Source organism: Taeniopygia guttata, chromosome 30 (genome assembly GCF_048771995.1).
Source record: "Taeniopygia guttata chromosome 30, bTaeGut7.mat, whole genome shotgun sequence".
Lineage (NCBI taxonomy): Eukaryota > Metazoa > Chordata > Aves > Passeriformes > Estrildidae > Taeniopygia > Taeniopygia guttata.
The window spans coordinates 3,946,257-3,961,743 of NC_133055.1; the positions used below are offsets into that span (position 1 = coordinate 3,946,257).

Genomic DNA, 15,487 nt, shown 5'->3' on the forward strand with positions numbered 1-15,487 from the left:
TTCTACATACCCATCTTAATATGCTCCCCACTTTTATATAGCAAATGATATTCATGGCTCTGTTAAGTCTTTGTTGTTCTTCTGGAAGTTCATGAATAGAGCAGGGCCTTGGCTGAGCAGCAGTCTGTGTCATCAATTAATAACATTTTCTGAAACCGATTCCTTCTCCTGTCACTCCTTTGTTTACAGCTCCCTGGCCCTCTGAGCCTTCCCCAGCTGGACTCCCCCCCTCGGCTCCATCGCCCCCGCGAGGGGAATTTGGGGAGGTGGGAGTGGGGCAGCGCCAAGGCCGGGCCCCCCCGCGCTGTCCTGGCGGGAGCGGCTGCAGTGGGGACCGAGTGCGGGCGGGAGCGGCTGAGAGCCCAGCGCTGCCCCAGCCCGACCTGCCCCAGCTCCATCCCTGCCCCTCGGCTGGGATGCTGTGGGTCTGGGGGGAAGAGGGAGCCGGCAGTGGGTACTGGGCCTGGGGCAGGAGGAGAAGGGAAGGAGAAGCAGGCTTGAGGAACAGAATGGTCAAACGATGCAGGTGGCAGGAGAAGGTGGGATTGTGCAGGGGGAGGAATAGCAGGAGGAAGAGGAGTGTGAGGAAGAGGAGAGACACAGGAGGAGGAGGAGGAGGAGCAGAAGGAGGAAGCAGCAGAAGGTTCCACCCCTCCCTGTATCTGCAGCCTCCCTCCAGCCCCAGGAGCGTTTCTCCCCCCACATGCAGCAGGTGACTGTGGAGGGGGATCCAGGATTTTCACGGGGTGAATCTTGGTGTTTCTGAGCTTTCTTGGGCTAAATGTTGGTGCTTTGGTTTTATGTGGCAGCTGAATCTTTATGTTTTGGAGGAGGTTTTTGCTGACTTGTGATGTTTGGGGAGTTTTTGATCTGTATCTTGAAGTTTGTGGGATTTTTGGGCTAAATCTTGGTGTTTTGGAGGTTCTTACAGACACAAGATTCCCAATGACTTCTTGAGATGAACTGGAGCAAGGAGGAACCTCGAGTCCAAGGTACTCTCCTCTTGTTTTTTTCCCCAAACCAGGATTTTTCATTCCCTGGGCGTGTCTGGATGGAGGAGGAGGAAAAGCCCCGGAGATGCTGCAGGAGGAGGAGCTGCAAACCCAGCCCAGGGAGCTGCGGGGAGGAAAGAGCCCCCCTGAGCCAGGAAGGCGGGCGGAGATCCAGCCAGAGCTCGGAGCTGGTGGAGAAGTCTCATGGCAGGGAGAAGCCCCACAAGTGCTTGGAATGTGGGGAGGGTTTCACCCAGAGCTCCCACCTGATTGAGCACCAGAGGATCCACACTGGGGAGAGGCCCTACGAGTGTGGGGAGTGTGGGAAGAGGTTTCGGACCAGCTCCGATCTCCTCGTACATGAGCGGATTCACACAGAGGAGAGGCCCTTCCGCTGCCCCGACTGCGGGAAGGGCTTCAAGCACAACTCCCATCTCACCAGGCACCGGCGCATCCACACTGGGGAGAGGCCCTACGAGTGTGGGAAGTGTGGGAAGGGTTTCAGACAAATGTCTGGCCTGATCGAGCACCAGGTGATCCACACTGGGGAGAGGCCCTACGAGTGCTTGGAATGTGGAAAGAGCTTTGGGTGGAGCTCAGACCTGAGAATACACCAGCGCATCCACACAGGGGAGAGGCCCTACGAGTGTCCCCAGTGTGGGAAGAGGTTTCGGACCAGCTCCCATCTCCTCCTACATGAGCGGATTCATACAGAGGAGAGGCCCTTCCGCTGCCCCGACTGCGGGAAGGGCTTCAACCAAAACTCCCACCTCACCGTGCACCGGCGCATCCACACCGGGGAGAGGCCCTACAAGTGTGGATCCTCTGGTGCTCAACTCTTCCCCTGAGTGAGGGAAGAGCTTGGAGTGAGGGAAGAGAGTGAGGGAAGAGCTTGGAGTGAGGGAAGAGAGTGAGGGAAGAGCTTGGAGTGAGGGAAGAGAGTGAGGGAAGAGCTTGGTGGCTGCTGCAGCTCCATCCCCCATGGGAGGATCCGGGCTGGATGATCCCCAGTGACCCCCGTTGGGCAGAGCCCTGGTGCCCCCGTATGGGGAATAAAACAGAGAGTAAAGCAATGGAGCTGATAAAGGGGCCCGATATCTGAGGCCTGACTGAGCAGAAACTGTGGGAGACACAGACACAGTTTAAGTCTCCCTGGGCAAGAAGTGACCGAGCAACATGGTGTGAGAGTTTGTGATAAAATAATGTTACCAGGTGATTTCATGTCATGAGGAATGTGTAACCAATGAGAAATTGTTACCAGAAACAGAGCCATATATAAGCACCCTACAAGTAAATCCCTGTATAAAAACCTGGTACACACAATAAAATTGGTTTTGGTCTAATCTCGGATGTCCCCGTCTCTCCCTGGTGGATATCCCTGTTGTGGGTGATCCCCGTTGGGTTGGGGGAAGGTGTTGGAGGGATTTCTTTCCCTTCTCCTCGTGCTGCCGTGGTTTGGTTGGTAATAAATTCCCTCCCTGTGCCCGGGCTGGGTCTGTTGTCCCCGTGCCGCTGCTCGGGGCGGGATCTCTCCCGTTCCTTCTCTGCACTCCCGGGCCTCTCCTCAGCCAATGAGAGAATGCGGTGGACAAGAGTCAGCCAATCAGAGAGAGCGGCGCTGATGACTCAGCAGTTGCCGGGCAGACCCGCAGCGGGCAGTGTTCCCCACCCGGACCCCGCCCTCCCTGCCCAGTGCCGGCCCCGCCGTGGGGTCCCCCCAAGTCCCTCCCCAGTGCCCCCATAAACTGGGCTGGGTTTAACTGGGAAGCGTTACTGGGAACACTGGGAGCAGGCGGGCAGGGGCAGAGTGACAGCAGGGCTGGGGGTACACAGGACCCCCCAAAATCAGCGTGGGGATGGAGCGGGGGATCCCGGCTGGGCCCGAGGCCACGGGGAAGCTCTGCGGCCGCCGGTGGCTCAGGAGCTCTGTGGGCAGAGAAACAGGGGTGACACCGGGCTGGGGGCCCCAGGTGGAGCACACAGACTCTCGGGGAGAGGGGACACGACCCCTGGGAACCCCCTGATTTTGCACAGGTAGAACCCGAGCCCCAGCACCAGGAAGACGAGGCCCAACACGAAACCCTCAGTGCCTGACAGCATCTTGCTGCAGGCGGCATCTCTGAGGGGTCCGCAAGAGTCAGGACCCCCCAAAAGCTCCCACAGGCACCCAAGCCCCTCCAAGCACCCTCCTGGTCGCTCCCAGCCCACTCAGGATCCCCTGAAACCTCCCTCTTTATCCCTTCCTCACCTCCCCTGCACCCACCAAAGCCCCTCCTGTCCCTCTCAGGATCCCACAACCCCCTTCCAGTTGCCCCCTGCTGCCCCAGGACCCCCAAACCCTCTCCCAGTCCCTTCCCAGCCCCACCAGGATTCACCCAGACCCCTCCCAGTCTCCTCCCAGCACAACCAACCTCATCCCAATCTCTGCTTTTCCATCCCCAATCTCCATCCAGCCCCTCCAGGCTCACTCTAGTCCCTCCCAGTCACACCCAGTACCCCCAAACTCCCTTCCAGTGCCCACCAGGACCCCCAGAACCCCATCCCACCAGCTTCTTCTCTGCTGAATTCCTAGAGGAAGACCAGGCCCAGCTACTACCAGACCTTCAGAGAAAACTCCACCCTTCTAGAGATCACCACTTCAGCAGCATTTCATCTGCCACTCCAGGAGGAGCAGCCACCATTTTAACTGGACTACTACCAACACCCTGACTCCTCAGGGTGTCAGGTTTCTGCCTCCCTCACTAGTTTCATTTGTACTAATTGCATTTTTTAAATTATTATTTTTATTTAGTTTTTTTCCTGGTAAAGAACTGTTATTCCCATTCCCATATCTTTGCCTGAGAGCCTTTTGTTAAATTGTGGTAATTCGGAGGGAGGGGGTTTACCTTTTCCATTTCACAGGAGGCTTTTGCCTTCCTTCGCAGACTCCTGTCTTTTCAAACCTAGACATGGGCCTTGTTTTTCTTCTATCCCTTGTGTGTGTGTTGTGGGCTCGGGTCTGGCTCTAGATTTTCTTGTGGGCAGGGCTGGCCCTGTTGGCCGTGCGGAGCCCCCGTGGTTTTCTGGGCTTGTGCCCGAGCGTGTTGGGGTGTGTTGAAGGGCGCTGCTGAGGGGCTGCCAGGTGCCCATGGCACACCGCCCTGAGAGCGCCCGGTCTCGTCTGATCTTGCAATCTAAGCAGGGTCTGGCCCAGTTAGTATTTGCATGGGAGACCCCCTGGGAATACTGGGTGCTGTAGGCTTCTTTTGCTGCCTGCTGGCCAGAGGGCCTCTGGTGCTTGGGTTTTCTTGGGCAGCCATGGCGAGGGGCAGGAGGGAAGGGGCAGGCATGTCTTGCATGGTTTTTTGTGCCTTGTGTGTGTGTTGTGGGCTCAGGTCTGTCTCTAGATCCCCTTGTGGGCAGGGGCGGCCCTTTTGGGCTTGTCGAGCCCCTGTGGGGTTCTGGGCTTGTGCCCGGAGGGTGGTGTGGTGGGCTGAAGGGCGCTGCTGAGGGGCTGCAGGTGCCCATGGCACACCGCCCTGAGAGCGCCCGGTCTCGTCTGGTCTCGGAAGCAAAGCTGGGTCGGGCCCTGCTGCTGCTGGGGGCAGCGAGGATGACGTCGAGGATGATGTCGAGGATGAGAACCTCTTGCTCCACCTGACCACCGGCAGGCTGAAGATGGTGGACTTTGATTCTGACATGTCCTTTAAAGCCAGGTTCCACAGGGAATTTGCAGATGAGTCCACACACAGGGGGATGCTCCCAGATTTGGGCATTGCTCAGCCTGGCCTGGAACCAAAGGTTCCCCCTTTGCTGGGGCGGATGCAGCTGATCCTTCAGTCGGCTGCCAGGCTGCTTTTGGCAGGGCTGGGGGCATGGGCTGGGGTGGGTACGAAATGGGAGTGGGCTCCTGGCCCTGCCAACAGCCCCCAGCACCCACCGTGCCCCGGGCTGGGGCTGGGCTGGGGCAGCCAGCCCGACACAAACAAACCCCCACGGTGGGAGCAGAGGTGGGACTGCAGAGCCTGTGCAGGGGCTGCTTTGCTTTGCAGGCAAGGAAGGGCTTGGGCTGCTCCACTGCCCTTGTTTGCTTTGGGATCACCATGGGGGCAGTGCAGGGGAAGGGAGAAAGCCTGGGATTCCCTCACCCATGGTGGGTTTTTCCCTGGCATGCAGGGGTTGGGCCTTCCCCAAGCCTCTGACAGAGATAAGATTTTTGACCTTTTTTCTTGTTGCCCTATTTGTCTGTAATCTATTTTCAATAATTTGTTGTTAGTTTTTATAGAGGAAGCGTTCCAGGTGGGCTCCAGTCTGGATCAGGAAGTGCGGGGCACCGCGGGCGGCTGGGACAAGGGGACAGGAGCCTTCAGCTGACGGGTGTTTTCTGCTTTCTCTCCTTGCAGCCGGGCTCTGCGGGTGCTGAGGCTGCTCTGGGCCCTGCCAGGGCTCTGCTGGAGCTCAGCACTGGGCTGCAATCAGCCAAAGGAGAAATGGGGTGCCCTGCAGCACTGACTTGCTTGAGCATTTCAGCAGCACAGCTCAAGTTTGCAGAGTGTACACCTCCAAGGGAAAACATGGCACCACTCAAAACATATACTTGTTCAATAACTTCTGAAATGAAATCAATCTGGGATGACCCCAAATGACGTTTTGCAGCTTGCTCAAGCTGTAGCTCAGCCCTTCTCTGAGCTGTTCTCTCCCCACCTGCCTTTTACTCCCCAACTGCTCCCTCTATTCCCCCAGTGAGTTCCCAGCCCATTCCACTCTCCATCACACTGTTGCCTTCCTTGGTGCCCCTCACCATGAGGAAGGCCGAGCCCCAGGCTTAGGGACTCATCCTGTCACTGGCTGAGGAGCAGCAATGTCTCAGAGGTCCGGTGGGATTTTAGTGTCATTCAGAGCTGCTCTCCAGCCCCCAGCTCTCCTCACTGCTGAGTTCCCACTCCCTTTTCCTTGTCCTTGCAGCAGGATGAGCTCTGTGAATCCCCTTGAGCCTCCCCACTCTTCCCAGCCCACGCACCCACCTCAGTTAGGCTGAAGCTGCAGCTTCTCTGTCCCCTCTGGCACACCAGTGCAGTCCCCTGTGCGGGGAGCCCCAGCCCCAGAGCACAGCACTCAGCAGTGCAGTCGGGGCTGGAGCAGCTGCCCTGCAGCACTGGCTTGGCTCTTTGTGGCAGGGAATGCTCCCTGTGTGCAGCTGTCCCTGCAGGATGGCCCCAGGGCAGAGCCCAGCCGGGCTCCCCCTGCAGCCCCTGAAGCTTGGGGCAGACAGTGGTCCCAGAGCTGAGGTTCACGGGGAGCACCCGGAGCTGTGCCTCGCACTCTGTTGCCGTGTCACAGTCTCGTGTGCAGGGGCAGCTCCAGGGCCTTCTTCCTCTTCCTCCACCCAGGCCAGCTTGGGCACTCTTGGGGGTCTCCGCTCCATGTCAATGACTGGATTTGTGGCTACTTGCAGGAGAGATGCCTCAGAAAACTCCGAGTCAGCAAGTCCTGCTTTCGTGCCTGGAAGGCACCTTCAAGAGAGAAGCCTCAGGAAGGCTCAGGACAGCAAGTCCTGCGCTCTGGTCTCGAGGGCTCCTGCCACAAGGACAGGAGACTCCTGTCAAGGATTGTGCTCTGGCCTCGAGGGCACCGGCAGCAGGGATGGGAGATGCCTCCAGGGCACCAAGTCCCACACTCTGCCCTCGAGGGCACCTGCAGAAGAGAAGCCTCGGGAAGGCCACAGGTCAGCAAGTCCTGTGGTCTGGCCTCGAGGTCAGCTGAAGGAATAACACCTCGGAAAAGCTCTGGGTCAGACACGAATGAGTGCGCTGTGCAGGGGCTCCTCACAGCACTGCTCTGTCCCGTCCTGTCCTTGTCGCATGCACCGAGCACTGTGGTGTGCTCTTGTCACCACCAACTCCTGTGTCACCACGTGTCACAAAGGGCCCTTGGATACCCTGTCCCGTTCCATTCCACAGTGACCATGCTGCACCGTGTCACAAAGGGCCCTTGCACACTCTGCCACCTGCCCTGGGGCCACCCCCAGCCCCCCAGAGTGGCCCAGGTTGGAAGGAATGCCTTGCCCCAAGTGTGTCAGACAGCCCAACAGGATCTTTAGGAACGGCTCAGACCATCAGCAAACGCTGCCCTGCTCTGCGGGCTCAGAGCAGCAGGAGCCCCCAGGGCTGCCGACGCAGCCGCGGCGGGAAGGGCACGGGGCCCTGCACAGAAGCTGGCACGGCCTCCTCGGGACACGTCCCACATGGTGGCCATCCTAAGCACGGCCGTGTGACACAGACAAGGAACTGGGGGCCAGGGCAGGAATGCTGCTCTGAGCCCTGGGGCCCGGGGAGCGCTGACATCAGCCGCTGAGGCACAGTCCCCACCCAAGCAGACCTGCCACCCCCGAGCCCTGGCAGGGCTGGTGCCCGTCTCCTGCCCCAGAGCCCTGTGCCCCTGGGGGCTTCTGTGCCAGAGGGAGCCAAACCCACCTGCACTGGGGCTGTGCTCCTGCTTGGCAGGAACACCTGGAGCAACTGCTGGCAACACTTGGTCTCTGTCAGAAGGTCTTACTCCATGCTGAAATTATTTTCTCATTGAAGTTCTTGCCTTCCGCACAAAAACACCTTAGCAACAAAGGAACAGAAGAATCCGGCAAGTAAGAATCCTCAGTTCAGGAAAGAATTACTTCCCATTGCTCAACTCAAGTAGTTCCAAAACGTTGCAAACTTCGCAAATAATTGGGATGGCCCGAGGAGATGAAGATTTGGAATTTTGCTTCCCATCTCAAAGCAGCAACTCATTTGCCTTAACCTCATCCACTGAGGGTCACTTTACACAACATAACACTACACAAAAAAAGGGCAAATCCAAGGGCCATTCTTTGGTTTGCAAATGGTTTTCTATGAAGGGATGATAATATCCTAACTCTCTTAAGGAATAAAAGCTCTGAGTAGAAGGAAAAGGGGCTAATTCTCCCCCTGGTAGAGATATCTAAGTGGCCAGTAAAGTACAGCTCGCCCCCCTCATTCCCTGCAGGAGAATCAGGACCATGAAGAGGAAAAGTCACAGATATTCACAGATATACAGAGCTGAGCCCTCTGTAACCAAAGCTGTGCCAAACCACAGATGCTGCCTTCAAACTGACTCAAATTCCAGCCTGGACCTCTCACCTTCCAGACAACTCCTTCCCCAACACACCTCCAACACCAACACCCCTAAACTCCCACACAAGCCCCCAACACCCCACCAGAACCCCCAACTGTCCCCGTCCCTCTGCAGAGCTTTCCCACCCTCCAGCAGATCCCCTGGTTCCCTGCACGTGCCGTGGGATGGCACCCAGGAGGATCTGCCCCAAGGCCTTCCCCTGGAGCAAGCTCAGGCTGCCAGGCCTATGGATCCTGGATCATCCTTCCCTCTGAGCCTTCCTGTGCACGGCTCTTCCATTGGCACATCTGTGCTCAGCTGGGACTACTCTGCTCACCCAGGGCTGCTGGTAAAGGATGGAGAGCAGCCTGGCAAGCTCTTTCTCCAGCTCCCGCTGTGCTCTTGGGGAAGGTAGAACATTCCACAGGAAAGCAGCTGGTGCCATAAGGAGTGGGTGGCATCAGGCAGCTCTGGGGAAGCCCCTCAGGAATGCTGTATCCTGAGGGAACACTGCTGGCCTTGACCTGTTGGCACCTGCAAAAGCTTCAAATCAGCTGCCTCAGCTTCCAGGGCCTCTCTTGGCCAGCATCCTGACGTGGATGCAGGACGGCTGCCAGGCACTGCTGGGACCCAGCGGGACAGGAGCGGCTGTCTCGTGTCCACGCAGCACCCGTGACACAGCCAGGGCCATCCCGAGAGCAGACAGACGCTCACGGGCCAGCAGAGAGGAGCAAGGAGCCCTGGGCTCCTCTCAGGGTATCTCAGCTGGGCTCGCTCCACAACATGCCCCCATTGGAAGGCCTGCTGATGCCCAGCTGCCAGAAATGCCTCCCTGGTGCTCTCCAAGATGCACAGGGAGAGCCAGTGAGCAGGACATTTGGGAGGCAAACCTTCCAAGCCTTTTCTGAGGCCAGGCACACACCAAGATCAGCCAAGACTCTCCACCACGCTGCCTGGCCCACCCAGCCCAGCTCTGTGCTGGCCCTGGGTCAAAGCAGCTCCCAGCAAGCAGGAGGCAAATGCATCTTGCCAAGAGCTGAAACACAGCAGACAGGGAAGATGTGAAACGTGAGTGTGTAAAGGCCTTTTAATTCACAGCTCCCACAGAGAGCTTTGGGGCTCACAGATGGACAGAGATGGTTCTGCTCACCCCTCTGTCCAAAGGGGGGGTAACACACGCTGCTGCAGGTGCTTTGGTTCGTCTCTGCAGGTCCAGGTGGATGCCAAACCTGCTCTTCACAGCCTTCTCCCTTCCCCTGCCCCTCTGCCAAGTGCAGCGGGCCTCAAGGACTGAAAGGAGCACAGAGAGCCAAAGGGGACACTTGCACCTGCCTCACTGGGAGCTCCCTGGGAAGCACTTTCCTTGAGAAGCAAGCCCCTGTCCTCCAAAGGCATTACCCCAAATGTGCGGCTTTTCTGCTCAACACCAACACACCCTTAAGAAACGCTGGCAAGGCTGAAGGCCTTCATGTCCTTTCAGGACAGGCACTCCAGCTCTAGCTCCTATTCCCCCAAGTGCCTTTCCAGGTGGAGGCTCAGACGCGCAGCCCCAGGCCCTCTACAAACACAAGCTGCTCAGTGCCTCTTCACCTGCCTCAACTCCTGCCTGCGCCCACGGCACCAAGACCAGGCTGTTCCCAGCCAGAGCCCAGAGCCCTGCTCCCGCAGGACGCTCTTGCCAGCACCTTCCAGGCCTCTCCGCTGTGCACACAGCGCTTTTCATGCCCGCTCCCAACAGGCTCTGGAAGGCAGAGCACAGCCTGGCTGCCTCTGCCACCAGCACAGCCCAAACACAGGCGGAGGAAGAAGCAGCAGGGGCTGTTTTGAGGCCATGCCCAAGAGAGACTGGAAGGGTGCCCTCCCTCTGCTCTCACTTGCTTGGCTTTCTGACTGGCTTCGAGCCTGGGGCTGCCATTCCTCACTTGTGGGCACCAGAACCACAGCCGGGATCCCGGCACTGCCTGACAGCGCTCCGGGCACTGGCAGGGTCGCGCGTCCCAGTCTGGGGCACCGCGCTGCTGCTTCCTTTGCCCTCAGGCACACCCAAAGCTCCCTGCTAAGCCCGGATGGTCGCTGGTTCTGCCCTCTCCCTGATCCTGTGCAGGGATGGAGCACTGCTGAGCTTTCAGGAAGCTATTCCTGAAAATTTCCAGCATTCCAAGCTCCTTTGCCCTCCGTGGAAGCTTGCCATGGAATCCCTCACAGCTGCCTTCAGAGCATACTCAGCTTGGCTCTTCCAAATTCCAGGGGCTCCAGGCTGCTCAGCAAGATCTGCAACTCCACAGGGTTGTGGAACTGCACCTTCAGCACAGGCACCTCTCCAGCCTGATCTGCCCTCGTTCTGTGTGTGTGTGCACAGAACACGGCGTGGAAGAGAACAGCAGCAGGGGCCTGTGTGTCCCAGGGCCCGGGATTTGTGCCGCTTCAGCTCCACAGAGATGCAGGTAAGGGGGAGAAACCAAACTGTTTATTAATGGAAGGGAAAAGGAACGGATGAGATGGGGGCCAAAAAAAGGGAATGGGCAGCGTTTGAGGGCTGGAGGGAGGGAGCTGTCACTAGGGAGGGGGAAGGCAGCAGCTATGGGAGCTTGCAGCAGGCACAGCTGTGGCCAGCATCAGGTGTGCCTGGAGCTCCAGTGACATTGAGTCCTGCTGCTCTCTTCACTGTCTCCTGGTACTCTGCTTGGGACCCTGGTTCTCTGAATCCAGCAGATGACCTTAGTTCTGCACATCTTTGTCCAAAAACTGCCTGAATTTCCAGGTTAGTGGAGGATGGGCTGTCATCTTCGCTCATGGCTTGAAGGGCTGGAAGACAGATAAACTACCACAGTCAGAGACCAGGGGCTGTGTGACATCACAGAGATCTGTGTGACATCACAGGGGCTGTGTGACATCACAGGGCTGTGTGACATCACAGGTCCTGAGTGACATCACAGATCCTGTGTGACATCACAGGGGCTGTGTGACATCACAGAGATCTGTCTGACATCACAGAGAGCTGTGTGACATCACAGAGAGCTGTGTGACGTCACAGAGATTTCAGTGTGACATCACAGGGATGTCTGTGTGACATCACAGATCTGTGTGATGTCACAGAGAGCTGTGTGACATCACAAAGATGTCAGTGTTACATCACAGGAGGTGGTGTGACATCACAGGTCCTGTGTGACATCACAAAAAGCTGTGTGACATCATAGGGTCAGTGTGACATCACAATGATGTCCGAATGACATCACAGATATGTCTGTGTGATGTCACAGAGATGTCAGTGTGACCTCACAGATATGTCTGTGTGACATCACAAAAAGCTGTGTGACCTCACATGGTCAGCGTGACATCACAGGAGATTGTGTGACATCATAGAGATGTCTATGTGACATCACAGAGACATCCATGTGATGTCACAGAGAGCTGTGTGACATCACAAGAAGCTGTGTGACATCACAGAGATAACAGTGTGACATCACAGGGTCAGTGTGACATCACAGAGGGCTGTGTTACATCACAGAGATGTCGGTGGGACATCACAAAGAACTGTGTTACATCACAGAGGTGTCCGTGTGACATGACAGAGGGCTGTATGATCTTGCACCTTCTGGAAGATGGAGTATCGCCCACTCTGTATTGCCCGGAGCACAAGCAATGTTTGAAGTGCCAGCTCTGACATGGCACTACTGACATCCTCTGTCGGGCATTGAAGGGCTGCAAGAGAGAGGAACAGAGCCACGGTCAGATCCCGACTCTGCGGGGAGCCGAGGGGAGCCCCCCCTGCCAGGGCCATCCCAGCCGGCTCTTGCCATGGCCGGGAGGGATCAGGGACCAAGGGGATCAGCCCGAAGCTGCTGGCCACGCATCCCCCACGTGTCCCTGAAATCTCTGTGTGCTCTACCTAGGAGAGCAGAGCTCTCCGAAGCCGGGGCAGGGCTTGCAGCTCGCCCCGGCAGCCCCCGCTGTCAGCCCGCTGCCCTGTCTCACCATTGAGGATCAGCTGGAGCTTTTCCTGCTGTCCCCTCAAGCTCCTCCCGGCCATCCCTGGGAACACAGAGCCTGTCAGGCCCGGCGGCACAGCTCCCTGCCAGCGGCGCTGCCAGCCCTGTGCCCACACGCCCTCCTGGCCCGGCTCGTGGTTCACCCATGAACCTGACGGCGCCTCTCGCAGGGGCTCCTGTGGGCTCTGCAGGTAGGGCAGGGCCCGGCGCAGGTGCTCGGCCACGCTGCTGCTGTCCTCTGCCAGCTGCAGAGAGCGGCAGGAGGGAAGGGTTGGCCCCGCAGCCCTGCCGGGCCGAGGCTCCATGGGCACCCGGCTCGGGCCGCAGGAGCCTGGAGCAGAGCCCGCGCGGCCTCGGGCTGCAGCAGCGGGCAGGGGCACAGCTGCCAGCCCGCACACCGAGCACCGCGCTCAGGGGGCTTCTCCAGGCTGGGGCTGCGGCTTCCCGGCCCTCCTTACCAGGCACTCGGTGAACTTCCACAGCTTCTTGTTCTTGACCAGCTTTTCAAGATCCCTCCTCTTCAGGAACTCAGCCACACAAAGCAGCGTTTCCTGAGAAGCCTGGAGAGCAGCAGAGACGCGGAGATGGCCCCACAGCCCAGGGCACAGGACCCGTCCCTGTGCCAAGGCCTGGAGGAGGCTGCAGCCTGCGAGGTGCCAGGGCAGGAGGCAGCCCAGCCCCTGCCAGGGGAACAGCAGCAGCTGCCGAGTCCTCACCTCTGCCACTCGCTGGTTCTCATCATGGCAGTGGAAGGAGAGTGGCAGCAGGCTCTGGCGCACGTGTGTTTTCAGGGCCTTTTTATCCTCTTCTGGAAAAGAATCCAGCATCTCTCGGAAGACAAACATGGAGCACAACTTCACCTGCAGGAGCTCCACGAGCCTTTCATGCAGGCTCCACATCCTTATGGCCATCTACTTGTGGAACACAAGTGTGTGAAACACCACCCTGCTGCCACAGGGCCCAGGGGCCAAAGGCCTGTGCCAAAGCACTCGGGCAGCTGCAGCAGGAGGCAGGAGAGCTGGCAGCAGCTGCCTCAGTGCCCCAAGGCCAGCCAAGCCCCAGGGACTGCCTTCCCCAACCCCACACTGGCAGCACGGCTTCAGCCCCTGCACTCTTCTCACCGAGGCACTGGTGGTGCCGAGCACCACGAGGCCTCTGAGTGCCAAGCGACGCCTCCCCCTGCACTCGCTCTGCAGGTTCTTTGACAAGAACTCCAGGACGCTGTCACGGCATTCACTCAGGTTCAGGCACTCCAGGACCTGAAAGGCACAGGGCAGTGACGGGGGAGCGGCCGGCGGGAGCCCAGAACCGCACAGGGCCGGGCCCAGGCAGCAGCACAGGGCGCGGGCTCCGTCCCAGGCACTGCAGCCAAGAGAGGGCAGAGAGCCGGGAGGCAGCTCAGCGAGGCAGCGCTGGCCTTCAGGCTCACCTCCACAAGGAACGCCAGGGCGGCCAAATCCTGGCATGGCGTGTCTTTGCTGAGCAGCCCGAGCAGCTGGAATGCAATTGCGGAACACACGGCTTCGGATGCGCGGTGCATTTCTCTGACAGGAGGAAATAGGAGCCAAACCCCTGAGCCAGCGGGGGCAAACCTCTCCCAGGACTGCCTCACAGAGGTCTGGCCTTTCTCCAGCACCCTGCAAGGGGCAGCTGAGCCCTCTGGGAGGTTGCTGCTCTTGGGCACGCTCCTCTCCCAGCCTTTTGCAGCCTCCTTGGCCATCCCTTGGTGACAAGGCCTTCTGGCCCACGGCCACGGGGACTTTGTGGGGCACCTGGGGCACAGGGCACACATGCCGGGGACAGCTGGGGAGCAGGGGGTCTCACCTGGCCAGCACGCCCACAGCACAGTGGTGGGTGTCAGCACAGAGCCGTGTGTCCCAGCCACGCTTGTCTTCCATGGCCACCACCACATCCTCATAGTGCAGTGGGCAGAGCAGGGCCTTCAGGGTCTGCTCTGCAAAGCTGTGCGCAGAGCAAAGCCCAGGTCACACTGGGAGCACTGGCCCCTGCCCTGGGCACGTGGCAGGGACTGGAGGACTGGGATGGAGCACCTGCTGGGGCTGGTGGCAAGGCGTGTTGCTGCTGACATCCCTCCCAGAAGGTATCGACCTCCTCTGGCATATCCAGAGTGCTGAAGAGCACTTGGAAGAGCAGATGGACAAACAGGCGGGGGAAATACACGGTCACCATCTGTGGGACACAGGGCAGCTGGAGGATCTTCCACATCACCACAGTTGCCTGCAAAGGACAAAGCCCCTCAAGACAGCGCTCAGTGCCGAGGTGTCCGTGTGGCAGGGCCCGAGCACGGGAGGGAGAGGCCCGGAGAGACGCAGGGGGAGCACCGGGCCTGGTGGCCCTGAAGCTGTCCCAAGGCCAGGTTTCAGCCCAGCACCTGAGGCAGGGAGATGCCGTGGGGGAGGGAGGATGGAGAGCTGCTGGAGAGGTGGCCTTGGGGCCAGCAAAGGCAGAAACTCACAGCCAGGGCAAGGACAGCCGTGTGGTCCCCATCGGAGGTGCACGTGCTGTGCTCTGGCCAGCTCCCCAGCACATCGAGGAGTACGAGCATGGCCGGCTCTGCAGTCCTGGGCGAGCACATGATGCTCTTCCACATGGCCAAAGCAGCTCTGTGGGGTCAGAGCTCTGTCTCAGAGGAGTCTGGGACACAGCAGCATGGCCTGGGCGGCAGCGTGGAGCTGAGCTGCTCTACCAGCCCTGCCTCTGCCCACTGCCCCTCACTGGCAGCACGCAGGCAGCCCAGCCCTGTGGGGACTGGCCCCTGAGGGGCAGGGGGTTAGCATGGCAGCACGCTGGGGGGCTGGCAGGGGCCAGGGCTGGCAAAGGGAGCAGCCAGAGGGCCCTGGAATTCTCTGTTTGTCAGACACCTGGGACAGGCTGTACAGGGTGAAGGGCTGCTGAGCCTTGTGGACACGTGGGCCCCGTACCTGTCACACACTGGGGCCACACGCAAGAGAGCCATCACCACGTCAGAGGGCTGTGCCTCTGTCAGATCCAGAAGGGGCCTGTACAGATTGTACTCAGGAAACTCATTGGCCACGAGGATGTACCTCACCATGGCAGGCAGCTGGAGAAGGCAGGGGAGACCTGGAAAGCTGCCAGAGGAAGGAATGTGCCCAGCTGCCCCAGAGAAGTGCTTCCCTTGCCACCACACTGCCATGGCCTCAAAGGCTTCCAGGGAGCAGCAGGCGTGGCTTAAGAGGCCAAGAAATTGCTGGGAGGATCAAACCCTGGCCACAGGCTGCTCACTTGCTTTGGGCTGGAAGGACCCTCCTCCACAAGCATATCCAGCAGGGCAGCACTGGCCTTGGTTTTGAAGATGGGAGAGTACGCTCTGACCACAGCGCCCATGACGCTGCTCTCTTCCTCCCGAATCCTCTTCAT

General features: G+C 59.0%; 1 protein-coding gene across 1 annotated transcript in view; it reads left to right on the forward strand.

Annotated features, from left to right (window-relative positions):
• Positions 1-15,487, forward strand: part of LOC140680876 (uncharacterized) — a 570,776-nt gene that overhangs the window by 15,230 nt on the left and 540,059 nt on the right. Inside the window, exon 4 of the mRNA XM_072919761.1 lies at positions 1,204-1,808. Coding sequence (XP_072775862.1) covers positions 1,204-1,808 — 605 coding nt within the window. The remainder of the gene's footprint in view (positions 1-1,203; positions 1,809-15,487) is intronic.